Raw genomic sequence first — 17,818 nt, 5'->3', positions numbered from 1 at the left:
AAAGCTCCAGGATTAGGTCCCAGGGGCCTTTGTCTCGGCAACCCGTAGGATTAGGGAAGATTTAGCGAAAGGAGAGAAAAAAAAAAGTAGTTATTTCATGGCACTTTCATGATGAAACCTGGCCAAAGCTGTGTTGGCTGGGGGGATTAAAGGCACACAAAGAGTAGGCTTGTGTGTGACCCTCCCCATCCCGGAGCCACCAGCGCTGACTCAATTCGCTGCCACCGGGAACCACAGCCCCCCCCCATCCCACCGCCACCGTTTGCCTTTGGGAAGGTCACAAAGGTCTTGGCCGAGTTCACCTCATAGCCATCAAGTCTCTTCTCAATTCCCTCATGGGCTGGATGCTGCAAGTTCCCACATGGGCAAGTGAGAGCAACACTCATGTACAACTTATGAGGTAATTATTTAACGACAAGGTCACTGAGGCTTTTTCAAGGCTTCAAACTTGCCATGTGTCAAGTTCTGAAATAGTCAATTGTAGGGCAGGGTTTCCTGATTTATATTCACTGCACATGTAAAATGTTATTTGTACTTTCAGCCAAGTTGGTGAAAAAGCATTTCCAGTAATAGATTCTGCCTTATTCTGCATTATTTGTAGAAAATACACAGTAGAATAATTTTCAGAATAAAGAGGAACAGGTTAATTTCAGAAGGCACACTTTGTGTGCAGAGGCACATTAGTTTGATTCACTGTAGCATCCTTTAGACCTGCTTGATTTGGTGCAGCATATATAATCACCAGCACATAAGTAGCTTGCATTGAAGACTGGAGGGTAAGAAAATGAGTAGTTAGTGGATTTCAGTGACAATCCTTTCACCCCCCCCCCCCCACCCCAATCCTTTCCTCCCCTGTAGGGTGTAAAAGAGCTCAAAAGCAGTGATCCTTCTTTTCAGGGATCCACTTACACATGCATGGATTACAGTGCATAAAAGACAAAAGGACAGTCACATCAGTGAGCAGGTGAAGACATGTACTTCAAAATGTTGTACCACAGCTGCCTAATACGGAACATATAATTTTATCCGTCTTGATGACATCAAGTGGAAATAATTGGGCTTTTTGAGTCAATGTAAATTCACAAGTTTAGTGTGGGGGAACCTGTGACCTGTGAGCCATATGTGGGTTGCACGAGTAATTAGTCTCCTCCGCTGAAAATAAAAAATAAAAATAAAAAAAAGAGGTTGCTTTGAAGCACAGGAATATAAGTTCCACAAATGCTCAGAAAAAGTATTTGAGAAATCACTGCATTCATCTGTTTTTGTACCAGCATCTCCTGTTCGGGGTTGCAGCATACAACCTGGGCTGGTCACCAGCCAATCATATTTTTTTCCAATATAACTTTAATAAGAGCAGCAAGATGGAGCGTTTCATCTGCCTCAAAGTCAAAAAAGGATCTGCGATCAAATCTCAACTGGGGACTTTCTGTATGTTATTTGAGTGTAGAATATTTCATGTGGATTTTGTATTGGCAAGGATCAAATTTAGTTAGAATGTATTAATAGTTGTTCTCAAATATGCAATATTAAAATATTAATTAATTAAAGTACAAGAATTCACAAATAAAAATCATCAACTTTGTGAGAGTCAATAAATAAAGTGCTAGTCATTGTTTTAGTTCTTTAAATGCACTTGTCTAATAGAGAGCAGACGGGAATGAGGCGGGACGTGATGGCTTATATGCCCCGCCTTTACTGTTTCGGTTTTTTTTTTGTCCTGCTCTCTTTTTGTTAATGTCGCCTGTTTAACAGATGTTTTCAAAAGCAAAGCCCCTTATGTCGCGGCTTTCTTTAATGAGTTATCAATAGTGGAAATTTATATTGACAAGATCTGTCAAGAGGGGACCTTTGTAGTTGTCAGTTATGTGAATGGAAGGCCCCCTCGGACAACGACTGGATCAATCGGCATGTGGAACACAATTGAAGGGCCTTTGGGAGTGCGATGTTGGTACAGGAGCAGCAAGCGGGCGGGGGAGCTAAAGCGTCCTTCATGAGGGGGAATCGATAAGGCCGGTTGGCCTTTGACCTGAGACGGAGTGGGAGCGCAGGCGGTGGGTCAGTGGGTCTTTTTTAAGTAGCCAGGATCACGCTGTGAGCTCTGACACTGGCTATGACACACTCCAGGCTTAAACTGACATTGACTGAGTGTGTGCGCACTCACACACACGCCATTGTAGTTTCAGAAAGTAAATAAACATAATGTAAATAAACAGTAACAGCACCATGTTGGTCAGCTATCAACTAATAGGTGAAATTCTTCACATTCATCCCATTACATGTTTGTCTTCTAATTTTGTTACACATTATTGTCCAATTAGCTCCTTTTAATATTTTCATCCCTCGGGAGCCGAACAAAGCAGATCAATACATGAGACTGAGTCAGGATCAGTCTCTTAATTGGCAGTTTGGCACACAGTGCTGTAGATTAAAGACAAGTGTAAGGGGTGTGCAACAGTCAGTCTAATGGAGGTCAAGGGCACCCAAAATGAGTGAGGCTGCACAGCTGCACGGGTGACGGTGGACCACAGGGGAGAGGGGGAAAAAGATATGCTACCTTCTCCATCTATATATGTTGGTCCGCTCCCTAGGAACTTAAATTAATGTGGCGTGAATCTGCCAACCAATGAGTAAAGATGCAAAAAGTAATGCTTTTCTTCTGAAGAATATTACTGATTAGAAGAGCTAAAAGAGCGGATTGGAAATTGTGATTATTTAATCACAATTTTTATTTTATTTATTTAACCTTAGTTATCAGATACATCATCTTAATAGTCAGTATTTACATTGCTACATAAAGAAAAATTGTTCAGTCAAGTGTTTCTTTGCTCGGCTCACGCAGAGATAATTGAGCTCTCCCTCCCTCAGCATGGGGTCAATTTCAGAGCCCCCACATCGGCCGGCGTGACCCACACCACTCGAAGGTGATCACGGGAGAGAGAGTGAGAGAAAGGCAAGCATTGATCGAATTTGATAATGAAGACGACCCCTTTAAGCTGCTTTGCTCCCCACGTTTAAGAAATCCTCTGCAACAGTCAATACACACTAGGAAGCCCCCCTCGCTGTCACCGCAACATTGTGTCGCTATTGATCCCGGCTATCTGGCTCTTTTCATACCTGGGCTCTCTGGCCCGCCCGGTGGAAATGCATCCTGACATGCGACGTGAGGAGCTTAATAGGCAAAGGAAGGGCCTCTCACTTTAGCCTTTCATTCCCATTTGTCACATCTGCTGGAGAAAGGAGGGTTACAGCAGCTGCACCTGCTGTTGGGAGGACACGCGGTCAGGATGGTCACACTGCAAGAGGTCCCGCACTGTACTTGCACAGGACTGTCACTATTTCAGCTAACAAGACCAAACAAAAAAAAGACTGACCTCTTTCTACTAATACCCTTTTAATAGAAAAGATAAACAACCAAAAATACAGAAATAGAAAAGAAAACTGCATCATTATTTACAGCATTCTGTGTGGTCATTATCAACCTGACAACATAACAGGATACCTCATATAAACTGAATTTAGTAGTGCAGGCCGATCTCAGAAATGTATATGTATTATTGGATATTGCTTCATGCAAAGCACATACAAGAGATGGTACTGAAAAGTACAGTGCTTTACGGTTAATTTATTAAATAGTTTGGAGCAAACACAACGCGTTTACCTAATATGATCAAGTATGATCAGTTAAGTCAGGTTTTTGCTAACTGAACGTGATACAACTAGCCTTGTACGAACAGAACGTCGGTGCAATGTGGGAAAACAACATGTGCATTTCCATGATAACGTTCCAAAGGACCAAGAGAGCAATCTAACAAGGAATAAGTGACTTCCTCACCATAGGTAGTTAACGCATGTGAACACAGATGAAGAACTCGCACTCGAAACGCGTCAAGAGCTTTCCTCGAGTGCAATGTAGCCTGCCGTAGAAATGATAATAATCCCCGTCGTACGTCCTTTTGTGGACAACACAAGTCTTTTATTCTCCGATTGTTCTTGAGGCCATGGGCATTAGAACGACTCAATGAAACCGACGAACAAATCCATTTTGACTCAAAAACATACAAATGAGGACTGAATTCTCAATACAAGTAACACTGACAATGAGGGCTTCTATTGCTCATCTCCGTCACAAGCAAGAATCCACAACAATAGGTGCTTCTGGCCTGTTTGTGCTCAAAACTGGGCTGAACTGTCCCAACATCTCCAAGTGCCCTTCCTAGGCGTGATTTGAGGCCTGGAGGGGTGGCGTGAGGTCATCTCTTGACTTTTGCATCCTCCTTCAGCTTCCACATCATCAGTTCCATGCAGGCGGAAGCATCTTCACTCGAGTCGTGGCCATCCACTGTAAATTCAGAAATGAGAGTTGTGCTTTTAACCAGCTTGGAAAACCTCACATAATCAAGTCAGCACTTGAGAAATCTATGAAGAAATGCCTTCAATTATGTTTTGTCTTTTTTTTCTCAATTAAAAGCATGTACTGCTGACATCTACTGGCAACATTTAGTTTTAGCTGGCCTTTCAAGCTTTAGCCAAATTATCCACAACATGCTGAACAACTGGCACCTCCTATCTGAAGAGATTCAACAAAAGAATTGCATTAAAAATATATATATATATATTCTAATGCTCAATTTGGACTGGCATTCTCAGAGGTATTCCATGTTCTAGTTGTAGTTTGCAGTGGTGTACTGTACTGCATCATACGCATGTTTCTATCTAACATGCAATGCGGTGCAATTTGACACCATAATTACTACTACAATAAGGAAATTATTAAATAAATATCTAAAAAACTGAGTATTGTTATTATATATATATATATATATTATGTTATTATATATATATATATATATATATATATATATATATATATATATATAAAATTATTTTTTTTTCGAAATACAGACAGCTAGACAGTCCAGAACAGAAAAATAAAAATAAAATGCAAATCAGTATTACATTGGATGTAATTGTTGGAACTAATGGAGACCAGTCCCATCTTGTGTTCGCTACCATACCGTGTTGTCATACGAGATATCGTAGCCAGGCTCCCAAAAATTCAGTTCAGCATTTCTTTGTTTCACTGTTTTATTTCACTTTTGCTTTTATTGTAATTGAGAATAGACTTCCATATTTTGAAGTGATCATGCTACCGACCTCTTCCTGTGACAATTGTTAGAACACAAAATCGAATAGTGACAAGTGTTGTCATTTTGATGTGTGTTGACATTATTATTAAGTTTTCATTCTCACACAGTTGTTGCTTGTATTTTGACACAGTTTGCAGACAAAGATTGGACTTCATGTCATGCCGTTACCCTCGTTCCTCGCAATCAGTCCCGTTGGTGTGACTATTTCGTTTTTAGAGAACTGCTAATTGGAATAACAGAAGCTAGCGAGGCTAACCACGATTCTTATCCAGCACCAGTTTATACTCGTACTCTTGAACCCGCCCATGTGTATGACAACTGTGTCGCTTAATTGGCTGAACATTTTACTGCTCCACAGAACGTTATAACACCAAAAACACGTGATTAGCAATTAGTCAAATTCAAGCTTATAACATCGAGTTGGAGTACGAGTCGAGTAATCAATTTTACCACCACATCACACCAGTGATGTATTCACACATCGAATTCTCTGTTTGAAATGTTCAACTTCCCTCTGTTTTGCGTAAAAGAAAGGAAATTTTTAGAAACAAAAATGAAAGTGAAATCAATAAGATATAGCATTGTAAAGCCCGGTACAGTAAAACACTGCATCTAAGTCTGTGCAACTTCACTCACCACCGTCCTGAATGATGCGTTTGAGGCAGTCGGCCATCAGATTCCTCAAGGCACGTTTGTAGGGTAAACCAAGTCGGTGAGGAAACACGATGGCTGTGTCTACCACTGAACTGTGAATGAGCTGAAATGGATAAAAAAAGGCAGACATGGAGAATGACAAGAATAATTTTAATTATCAGTGAGGAAAAAAAAAACTTTCATAAAAAATACACAATCCCAGTTTAATTTGGATGAAAGGCAGAATTTATCCTGTTCTGCTCGTAAGTCAGTCACAGGTCACGTATAAACAAACTATTCAATGGGCCTTGTTTACTAACCGTGCATACCTATGTTTGGTGCACAAAAGTGTGATTCGTTAATATTTTTGTGTTTGAATTTTTTCGTATTATGCAAACAAATTTAGAAAAAAAACTAACCAAAAAAAAACTTCTACCCAGTACATACAAAATATTGGAACTACTCAGATATAAGCGATGGTAATAATTCTAAAAGTAATTTAAATAGAGAATTTATGAATGAGTTGACTAATGGACTGAAAAGAAACATGAAAGGACACTTCTCACATTTACTCTCGTTCCGTTCAAGGGCTTGTATGTGCTACTGTATTGTAGCTGGAGAGGGGAGCCATCTAATCTCGTTGCACACTTGAGTACAATGACAATAAAGGGATTTCTAATTTCTAATTGTACATAATATGAGTGGATGTTTCTTTTGGCGGGTGTCACTCAAGAGCAGAACACAAGACTACGCTGAACCTGAAAATCAATTAAGCCGCTCTAATCGAAGGCTTCAGAGTATTCGTATCAATCAAGTAGCCCGACACATGAACGTTACAAATCTAGAAGAACATTTCCACAAATTTACAGTTGACAAAAGACAGTCAAAAAGATTAAATTGCCACACGTCACCGCGGACTTGCCTGTGCCGTAACTCCAATCGGCGTGAATCTCATAAAGTATTTCTGTGCTGTATGTATCCCTTACTATCTAGTTTAAAGACGTGTGCTATGTTTATTGATCGCCTCATAATTTATTTACTCCTTGCATATTTTGTGGGCAGCATTCTCTCATTAAAATTCAGAATTAATTAAACATGATTGACATAATTATTATATTCTGTCATGTTGTGTTTCCAAACAAGCTTTCCGATGACATCAACCACTTGAAAATAGGATAAAGACTGAGAACGTCTGCCCCAATTTTTGTGCTTTGGCTGAGTGCCGTCAAATGGAAGCCATCTTTGGGAGAAAAATGGGTGTGTGTTGTGCAAATTAGGGCGTCGCTGGCTCGCACAGTTATTTAGGATTAATTGTGATTAATCAACATAATGCACAGCTGCGCGAACAAAATGGCTTGTGTAAACATTCCTACACATTTGTTAGTACATGAGGCCCAATGTAACATGAATGGCAACAGAACCGAGGTTGTGTAGCCAGGGGAGTGGTCTACTACACATCAGTGATTTACTTTTACGTATAATAGCATTTAAATGGTGGCTGATCTTTCAATTCTTCGATTGATAACTCAATAAAAGACCTTAGGAGGTGTTGGTACCTTGAGAGCCAGGAGGTCACTCTCCAGGCTGTGTCCCACCAGGATGGACTCAGCACTGAACAGACTGAGTAACACAGCCTGAACATCTCTCAAGGTGATGGTGGCGCAATCCAAGTCCTCCGCTGTCACGCCGGAAAATCTGTTGAGGAAGAAAAACAAGTAGTTCCTTCACAATACTGTTTAGACTGGAGAGATCTTCACTAGAGTACCGGTTAAGTTCAGGATTTAGGGGACAAACGTACCGGGTGTTGAAGTCAACCACTTTGCTCTCAGGTTTGACAAACGTGTCGTAGATGACTTTTAAGTCTGAGTTTATGACCGTTACTCTTGTCAGCTCCAGGCCTTGCCTAGTGTAACACTTTTTAAAAGTGAAAGAAATGTTTTGGATGAGAACAACAGGGCACTGTGTAATGAGAGAAGAAATTAAGTTTGAATTATTACGTGTGACCTACCATCTCACAATCCAAGGCAAACACTCCTCCATTGCCATCGAGTGGGAGAGCTTTGTTGAATGTTGTCACGTAGCCATCTAACGACTCTTTACGCCCATCTTGAACATGTTGCTGTGGAAATGTGCAGTGTGGAGATTCATCAAATAAATTCATTTTAACGTACACATTCAAAATTACAAAGGCCATTTTCATTGGGTTTAAAACGCTCGTAGTAGTTTGGAGGTTGGAAGATACCTGGGCCATTTGGCAGCCTGGAGAACCCACAAGTGTGGAGCAGCAGCTGTATATGGTGTCCCAGCCTCCAGCCACTGCCACAACAGGTCAGAGGAGGTTGATGTAAACAAGAGGTTTGACCATTTTTCATGGATAACTAACAAACACCTTACCCCTTTGCCTGCGCAAACGTCCCCAGTGAAAAGCACATTCCTCTTTGCGAACACAGTTACCCTTGACATTGACTTTATACTCAGCACCGCATCTGCAGCATATCTTGGTGAATGCTACAAAGACATTAAAGAGTATTAAATCGTCTTGAAAGACTTTGGACAAAAAGCACAGGAAAATAATCTAATCTTACACTCAAATCTAATCTCCCACGGCCACTATACATAAACCATTGGCAAGAATTATGGAATTACCAGTCTCAGAGGATGTTCGTTTATTTTTTTACATTTGTAGGGGTGGGGAGCAGGCCACAGACATGACACAAAACTAAATTTCAAATGGCAACACTTACATTGACATTTTTAGATCAAGCAGAGGGAATATTTTATGGAATCATCCATTCCCAAAACTAACTAATGCATCATATTAGATAAATGTCGGTATGTACTTACGGTCCATGATGACCTTCTTCTCCGGGAGGTTGTATATAATAGCCTTCCCAACAGCATTGGGGTTTAATCGAGGGTATCCGTGCTCTTGCAGCTGCTCCTCTGTCATCAGATACGCCTTCAGCTTTTGGTAAAGTGCAGCTCCTAAAGTGTGGCAGAGCAAAGAGCTCACAGACCCGTTCTGGTTGGATCGCAGCATGAACAAATACACGTAATATGCATTTTGATAACACTGCAAATATGCAGCTTCTTTACGATGAATTTGGCAAGCATGCTTAGTTGTAAATATGACAAGTTATTTAAAATGTGGATTTTTGTACAGAGAATATAAATAAAGACAAAAACTCCAGTGCATGATATGCAGTGAATGCTCTAACTTCAAGTAAATGCAAATTTCCTCTGTTCCATCTTCTGTTTTTGCCTATATCTGAAACTGTGCCCATGAGTAAGCCATTCTGTACTTCCGCAATAGTTTGGCCACCGGCCTGCACAGTGTGACATACTAGAGTCACTATCACACTGAATTGTTCAATATCATTGCGATAACTGGGAAGTAATTGCATGAAATTGTCCAAAATGTCTCCTTTAAAGAAATCAGGTATAGAGGAATTCTACTGCACTCAATTAGAAACAAGGTGGATTAAAGCAAAACTGCTGACCGTTGAGCTTCTCTTCATGCTGTTTACCCTTCCTGTTGACAGTGAAACTGGTTGTAGCTGCAAGACGTCCTCCCAAAACATCCTGATGAGACTGTGCTTTCCGGGAAGGAGGTAAACTTGCCTCCTCTGCAAAGCAACATAGACAAATACTACAAAGGTTAGCAGAATAAAAAGAGGTATGTTGCCTGACTAATAATTTTGACACACTCAGTAAACGTTAGATGGTGTGCTGTATAAGTGTACATCAACGTATGACTGTTCTGACATACTGATGGCAGGCGAGGAGCAGGAGCTGCTGTTGTTACGGAGTTTATTCAGCGTGTTAACAGCTATATTGACATAGATTTTCTTGCTGTTACTCCGCTCATACACCAGCTTTTCCTTATCAAGGCCCTGGCGAGAAAGAACAGCTTCAGTTGACAAGGAACATGACACAAGCAAACCAACTGAGATAGCAGCTTAGACTTTCAAGACATTCCTACCATCTGAAAGGCAACATCCTCCGATGGGCAAAATTTAATGCACTCGTCTATGAAATTGTTGAGGTAGCGCTGGCGAATCACAGTCGGGACTTTGGCCCCAAACTCAGTGGGGATGATGGGACGTTTCATTGAAGAACTCTGAGGGAACACAGGGAGTGTAATGGCATTAGGTCATATTTAACATTCTTAAAACTTATTTTCACCACCCGATTTGTCATCACAATCAAAGGTTGTACCTAGCAAACAGTGGTACCAGACCTGCCATGGCTAAACTACTGTACAATATGTTAGAAAAGTGACTACATAGAATCAGTCTGATAGCAATTGTCAAAGTTATACTGGATTTCCAAATCATATTGCGTAATTTTAAGACATTATAGAAGTTAAATACCTTCATGGTGGGTGTGTGAGCCACTCGTTTTTGCGCAACGGTAGTTGTGGTCTTTGACAAGATCCCGGCTGTGGTTTGGGCTCTAACAGGCAGGTTGACAGCTAGTTTAGTATCTGAAGAACCTGGCCAAATATTCAGAGCAAAAAATCTTCAGAAATTGCCATAATAGCCCCATCAAACATTTCTGTGGCATTTTAAAGTTATGAATTTGCCATACAGTAAGACTTCAAAATAATTTTTTTGTTAGTTGAACTGGAATATATATATATTTAAACGGGATATGACAAATTCATTTGAGATCCATTAATAAAGGTAATCATTTGTAATTCGGATTGAAATGTTAAGAGAGGTATTTAACATTCATTGCCAGCCATTTTAGACCATTTTGTTTTCAATGATGGCATATAAACCAAATGAAACAATAGACTCTCTCCTTTTCCCAGGAAAAAAGTTTGATTCTGCATTTGTCCGTTGTTTCTTAATCAGCAGTAGAACAAAGGTAGGTTTAACAAAATGCATCCGTTTCTCCCAGAGGACGAACAAAGATGGCAGATGGTGCGTCAGTTATAGTTGTTTCCAATGATTTTACAGTGGAGCAACAACAGACGCCACCCCACTTAACCATCAATAGAATTAAATGGTCATTACATACTTGTCTTTGAGGATATTGTCAACGGGTTGGGACGATGTGCGATCCTTTTCTTTTCTCCGGAGGAGCAGGGGCTGGGTGTGCTCTGTGAGGGTGGTTTGACCGAAGCAGAAAGCTCAGCAGCTTGCTGTTGCGCCATCTGCATGCGCTGATAGCAAACCTCCTGAGCCGTGGGTCTGCTGTACGGCCGGACCACATTCTTTGAATGTGCATCAGTCTGACAAAAAAAGGACAGCAAGGAAAAGCGGTTCAGATGTTAGATTCAAAATCCTAAATGGCTTCAGGTTGGAACAGCGGCCAGATTGAGTTTACTCACTTAGTGTGTCTAATAAATTACAGTCATGTATGTATTACATTTTTAATCAAGAAATCTTTTGTACTATAAGTGAGGGGCACTCAAACTTTTTGGGAGGCATTTTGCCAAATTAATCTAACACTGCAATTAGATTTTTTTTCAGAGAGAAGTCACAGCTACAATAAATTAAAAAAATGAAATTAAATACAAAAAAATTTAAATGAATCAATTTGTTATCTTGATAAATGCTGAATATCATATTAAAGTCAATGGGAAGAAAGTCAAGTGAATTTGAAAATACAACTTTATTCTCATCAAGTTCTTTCCCTATACCGGAAAAGATGCCCTTTTGTTTTAAAAAATAATAAAAATAGACTCTTTCGACTGAGGATGAGGTTCACTTACATTTCCTTTGGCAGTAAAGTGTGAGACTCTCTTCTTCTGACCAGGGAAGAGAGTGGTTAAAGTGTTCTCAATGTTGTCCTCCTCTAAATCTTTGCATGGCTGAAAACACGCAAGATTAACATGTGACGCCAACAGTTTGACCAAAATAAGAAAAATAGAAAATGTTCGATAAGAGCGCTACCTGTTTAGCTTGCCTTCCCTTGTCCTCCTTCTTAACATCCTTGGATTCATTGAAGATCCGCAAACACTCCTCCATGGGATCTGAGTCAAAGTCAAAGTCATCCTGGAAAAGTGACAAGTCTATCACAGCATCTTTATTCGTCCCGCTCTCTTCCGCGCCTCTTTCATCCTCATCTTCAGAGGAAGACTGAGTCAACTCCGAGGCTTTCCTCTTATTTAGTTGCCCCCACTTGAAAGCGTCAGCAGATTTCCTTATGAGAACTTCTTCCGGATCGTCATCGCTATCATCCACTATGATCGGTTCTGCCTCCTCTGCGCTCTCATCCCCAAAAAGTTCAGCGTGACTCAGGTTCTTAGTTCTTTGTTTCTGCTCCGGGCTTTTCACCTTTTTAGGGCTGACGCTGTGTTTCATTTTACCTTTGCTCACTGCTGAACTGGCTTTGCTCTTTGCGCTGATGCTAGAGGAGCTGCTTTTGTTAACTTTCTTTCCATTCTTGTCTTTTTTACCACCATCGAGTTGACCATTTTTATGCTTCCTGTCCTTCTGCTTGCTTTGCTCCTTGTCTGAAGTCTTGGACTTACTGCTGTCCTTTGCATGGTTGTCAGTGTCCGTAGCTTGTTTGCTGGAATTTGTTTTTGAATTCATCTTTCCATCACTTCTTTTGTGTTCTTTAACTTTGTCAATAGTCTTAACTTTAACAGTGTTTTTTCTCTCATCGTTTTTCCCATGACTCTTGTTTTCCTTTTTTGTCGGGTCTTTTTGCTGAGACTCCTTTTGTGACTCTTTAGACTTATCCTCGCCACTTTTTTTGATAAGAGATGTTTGGCTTGCTTTTGCTTTGCCAGACTTGTCAATTTTTACCTTCTTTTTCTCTGAGCCTATTTTTACCTCCGAACGTTCCCGTGTCTCAAAGTCCTCCTTATTCCTCTGTGCCAGTGCTTGTAGGGTCCCCTTAGCACCCTCTTTCCTCTCCTTCTCCACATTGTTTCCGACTTTTGCCATGCTGTTGGCTTTTCTCTGCTGAAGATTACTGAGCGAAGTAGGTCTGTACTCGCTTCCAGAGCTCTCACCATCAGAATCAGAAACGGTGTACTTGTTTGTGTCGACACGCTGTCGTTGTACTTTTCTTGAAGATGGGACGACTTCATCTGACGTGGGAGGTCTGTGTGCCTTTTTGCCCTCCAAAATAATATTGCACACGCTGACGTCGCTCTTGCGCTTGCCTGCAATCCCTGCAGAGTAGTTGGAGAGTGGGTCATATTCCATGTCTGTAGATGGCTTTGAAGTATCCAGAGTGTATTTACATGTTGAGGAAGATGTCCTGGTTGAGTACATTGAACTTTGGGGTGGAGAGGGGACTCTGTGCGTGTGTGTCCGAGATGGATTCTTTTTTAACAAAGTGGGAACATACTCCATGCAGTTGCTATTGCCTCCCAGACTGTCCGAATCCAGCGTGTACTTGCTGGAATCAGGGGTGGGGTTATACCCTCCTGATGTCATTTGATAACTGCCAGGATCGTAGGCCAAGTGGGTAGCAATTGCTTGGCCTTTACCTTTAACACCATCAGAGGAAGACACACTTCTACTGGGACTATACGATTCGTCACCAATCCGAGACAGCTTCTTCTTCTCCCTCTCCACTTCATTGCGGACCTCCTCGATGGCCTTGTTGACCATCTCCAAAGCACCAGTGATGTCTCCCGAGCGAGGCGAAGTTCCATTCTGATGCTCTTGAATCCTGACAACTTCGGGTTTGAAAGGGTCATAACCTTGTTCTGCAGGAAGACAGTAGAGCACTCTTAGAATCCAACATCCAACACAAAAAATGTCCACATTAATTGGCTTACGTTTAATTCCCAAATGCAGCTTTATGGTAAAAATTAAGCTCAGTTATTTTTATTTTTTTTAACCTGTGTTGAGCTGTCAGTCAGCAAGTCCTTCTCTATAGGTCTAAATAATATCACAAGTACTGACCTACAACCTCGATTTGAGTATTTGTTCCATGACATTTAATTGGTTTATTCCCAAGTCTATTCTCTTCATTTCATAGCATTTCATTTGGCTGCATGTAGGCGATGCGGTTGTTATGAATTTTTGTCCAATTAGAGCTTCTATGTCAATCAGGAGTGCAGTCCAGTGTAACTTAAACTATACTTGTATTGGAAGTTTTTCTTTAACCAGTCACATTTCAAATTTGCCTCAAAGGGCCAGCTAACTAGCACACAGTAATGCAAGAATTCTTCCATCCCTTGAGTGCGAGGTCAGAGCGAGGAACATTCAACTAGTAAAACACATCTGCAGCATTCTGCTGTATACATTAATACATTTAATAATTACCCTACCTCGTGAGTGTGATGCATTTTAGTCAATTATTAATATGTTTCTGAAATTATTAGATATTGATTCTGAACTACTTCAAATGATGGAGTTTTGATGACAATTACAGTATTCTAAATCTCAAGTTTCACCTTTGTGTCTGTGGAAGATTAATTGCGAGAGACTGGGCAATATTCACATTTCATTTTTATGTTTACACTTTAATTTGTTGACAAACCATCTGAATAAATACAGAAAGGAGAAGACAGCATAGCACAAAAATATGATATTATATAATAATGTGGCAATCTCCTTAGGAAAAATTGTACATGCAACACTGTAGGAATGGCAGTTTTCTTACACCTTGGGTCACAAATTCTGATCCACATCACAATATTCTTCACTTGCTGTGAGCTATTTCAGAAACTGTATAGATCGTTGGGTGATGTAATGTGTCACACATTTTTCTTTATTTGATAAAGTCCAAATTTGCCCAGGAATAAAAGACTGATGTAAAAAAAATATGCATATCCTTGCCCCATTATGACAACTTATTCAACCATTTTTCACGTAAAGATGTGATGAACTAATCTCAATTGAAACAGAGACTATTATGATAGGTTTCGATCAACATGACATAAGCCATTAACAATGTGGGAAACTGTAGAGAATGTACATAATCATTTGCATGAATGTGCCAAAGCATTTGCAACTTGTTCAAATAAATGAGAAAGCGTTTTTTTAAGTGTACACGTGATACAATGATGTGAAAATGGAACAAGTGTTTTGGAGAAATTGAATTATCTGAGAAAAGTACCAGAGAGACTGAGAAAACAAATACTGTAATAGGCGGATTAAGACTGGCAATTTAAAATTAAAAGTGGTACAGTAGTCTCAACTAAAGGCCCCGTTACCAAATGCACAGCTTGCCTGGGTTTGGATCACATTCTTATGGTAGCGTTTAACAAAATTTCAAAGAAAATGTTCAGAACGTAGGTTTGTTTGACAAACACACGCTAATGAATGAATCTATGATGGGCACGTCTTCTCCAAAACAAAATACTGGAAAAGAACACAATGGATAGCAAGACCTCTCATTTTAGAAACACATGACATGCCCTACAACACACCTTCGTGTATTGGAAATTTATCGTGTGAAACCAAAGCCATCATCATTCACATTTCTCTAACATGTCGCTCGTTAACAGTTAAAGGTTGTAAGTCACCTTTTGGGGCGGCGTGGAGCTTTTTGGTTTCGACAGAAACCCCCCCGTAGGTCTGTCGTCTCTGCTGGCTGTGCCTGAAGTGACAGTAGGGTCTGTTGCACCCATTCCCATTGCCCTCGGTGTATTCCGCATAAAACGGACAGTCAAGCCCACGGAAAAAGCCGGTTGATCTCAGCATTATCTCCAGATATTCCTCTCATGCCCCCGCCAATGTTGTCGGGCCGGTTCCGCTCATTCCCGGGCGAGATAACAAGCCTTGAATGAGTGCTAGAACAATAACAACGTCCCTACGGCGCCATGTTGAATCGGTGGCGGAAATTAAATCTCGCGTTGTTTGGTGACGTCATGTAGCGTCACGCTCTCACAGGTTCACGATGGAAAAAAAACGTTGTTGCGGAAGTTGGGATGGGATCAAAGAAGTGTCGCAAACCAGCAAATAACTCATGCTAAACCATGTCTTTTCGACTATATCTCTTCTTTCACAATTGCATTTCAAAGCTTTCGTCTAAAACTTAATGTCCAATTTTAAAAGCATATTTTCCTACAAGATTAGTCACATAAAGCCTAATACACGTGTAACGTTCATACTAGTATGGCTGACTTGTGCGTGGGTGTGCGTTGGGGCGTTTAAACAATCAACACTTGTTTATACATTTATTTCACAGGAGCAGGAAGTCCTCTGATCATCAAGTCTGCAAGAGAATCGTGGACAATGTTGCGCAATTACCGCGTGAACAATTTTTCAATAAACACTGCTAAAAAAAAACAAAAAAAAAACTTAAGGATATTCAACTTGTAGGTGAACCTTAAGTGCCTCATAACCTTTGTAGGCGAATTTCGAGAGCAATGCACATTTCTAAAAGTTAAGAGTATCACTACTTGTTTGGACAACTTGCTGCAGGAGCTGAATGAAAGCTCTCCTCCTTTAGATAGCAAATTCCATGTCTTTTTGTGACTCTTCCAGTCTCAGTTGAGACCTGTTGTAGAAGCTCCAAACTCAGTGGCCCCTTGCCTCCACTAAAAGCCGGTTTAAATCTTCGATCACGATGGTGAGATGCTGTTGCCATCTTGTTCTCATGACGCGTGTACAGCATGGAAGACTGTTTAGATACCATTTCTATTCACGTCCAGAACTTTGTTCAGCTCTTCATTAGGGAGCATGCGCAAAAAGTACTAATAAATAGTCGTACGTGTGCGTTCAAAATGTAAAATTAAGTTCACCTGTGACGGCTGTTAGACAAAATTCGGGTCACGTTAAATTGCACACAAAAGCTGAATGTCTTTTTTTTTTTCCATTCATCACAATGCAAGACATTCAATACAATTCAAGTGCAAGTACTTTGACACATCTTAAATCATATCCTATCTCAAAATTGACTTTGGGTATTTGCCAACTAGCCTACGAAATAGTCGTCAGAAAGCGGGCAAATAACTTACATAGACGATCCAAAACAGGTTAAAAGAAACGTTTGTATACGGTTGCGTCATGATCGAGACAATGGGCTTTAATTAAAAAAAAAGGAAAGAAAAATCCTTTGCGATACCAACGTGCAGTTTATTAAGAGCTCATGCATAACCATGTGCGGGGTTTTATGCACTTTCTTTTCCACTCACAGGTGATCTAATTGGGGACAGTTTAATTAGCTTATTGGCCACGAGTACAATTAGTGTGTCCTGTGATACAGATTTGCCTTTCCAAATCCAAAAGTACAGAGAAAATCCAATGACCTCACATTTAAAAGGGATTTTATAATACCGTATTATGGCGTACTGTATTTTTATGTTATACGATATTTATACATACACAGCACTGTATAGCCAACATCAATTACTCAGCGTTTACGTGCGAAAATAAGAAGGTCCACAAGAGGGCGACAGTCACTACATTCACGATCCTTGGCGCTCAGTCACGCCCAATGAAGACTACAAAAGTCACACTGCTGTTGCATCAGTTAATTCCCTCCCTCCTGCCCATTACATTTGCAATGCCAGGAAACATGTTGTGCAATCAAGACGGTTTCTGAGCGACTAACTTACACAATGTTTGGGCTGTTTATCTGTTGTATAACTTTTCAAAATGCAGTGTACAAAACTTTCATCAGAAATGTCTATTATTGCTAAAAGTCAATATTATTGGCACATTGCAAGAGGAGGTAAAGTTCGAAAAGACGTTTTCTACCTTGCCTTTGGACTTTATGTTTTGGTCATCATCCTGCAACTCATTTTCAGAGTTTTTGCAATCTTGGAGCCTTGGGCATTTTTTATGTCAAACGCAAGGCCAGAGGGCCAGATATGACCCACCACATTATTTTATGTGGCTGTGAAAAGCAAATTATGAATGTCAATTTCCAAGATTATTGTATAAAATCTGTTCAGAAATTTCAAATTGTCTTGAATGTAATAAATAATAACTTTGAAATATTGATAGCATGTTTTTGTCATCAAACCTTTTTACACTGACTTCAACAGTTGGACAAACTATGTTCCTTGACTGCTGATTTCAAAACGAGTGGTCCAATAACTTGTGTGTTATGTGATGAGGCGATCAAACATTTATATGATATATAACAAAAAGTACAATGTGGCCTGTGAC

At 40.2% G+C, this 17,818-nt stretch overlaps 1 protein-coding gene across 1 annotated transcript; it reads right to left on the bottom strand.

Moving 5' to 3' along the window:
• Positions 1-3,372: 3,372 nt before the first annotated feature.
• Positions 3,373-15,820, bottom strand: rexo1 (REX1, RNA exonuclease 1 homolog). Its single transcript, XM_088313977.1, has 16 exons — positions 15,226-15,820; positions 11,684-13,458; positions 11,503-11,601; positions 10,806-11,019; positions 10,154-10,275; positions 9,763-9,900; positions 9,550-9,673; positions 9,281-9,406; positions 8,625-8,765; positions 8,175-8,288; positions 8,023-8,096; positions 7,789-7,899; positions 7,579-7,694; positions 7,337-7,475; positions 5,784-5,904; positions 3,373-4,339 (listed from the first exon to the last, which is right to left on the bottom strand). Exons 1-16 carry the CDS (start codon positions 15,401-15,403, stop codon positions 4,251-4,253), a joined length of 3,681 nt encoding a protein of 1,226 aa, XP_088170103.1. The 5' UTR covers positions 15,404-15,820; the 3' UTR covers positions 3,373-4,250.
• Between the last annotated feature and the right edge of the window lie 1,998 nt (positions 15,821-17,818).

Source organism: Idiotropiscis lumnitzeri, chromosome 13 (assembly GCF_059441095.1).
Source record: "Idiotropiscis lumnitzeri isolate Australia: NSW breed Sydney's pygmy pipehorse chromosome 13, RoL_Ilum_1.0, whole genome shotgun sequence".
NCBI classification, from domain to species: Eukaryota; Metazoa; Chordata; class Actinopteri; order Syngnathiformes; family Syngnathidae; genus Idiotropiscis; species Idiotropiscis lumnitzeri.
Note: the sequence above shows the minus strand (reverse complement) of the source record. Positions and strands in the feature narration are given on the sequence as shown.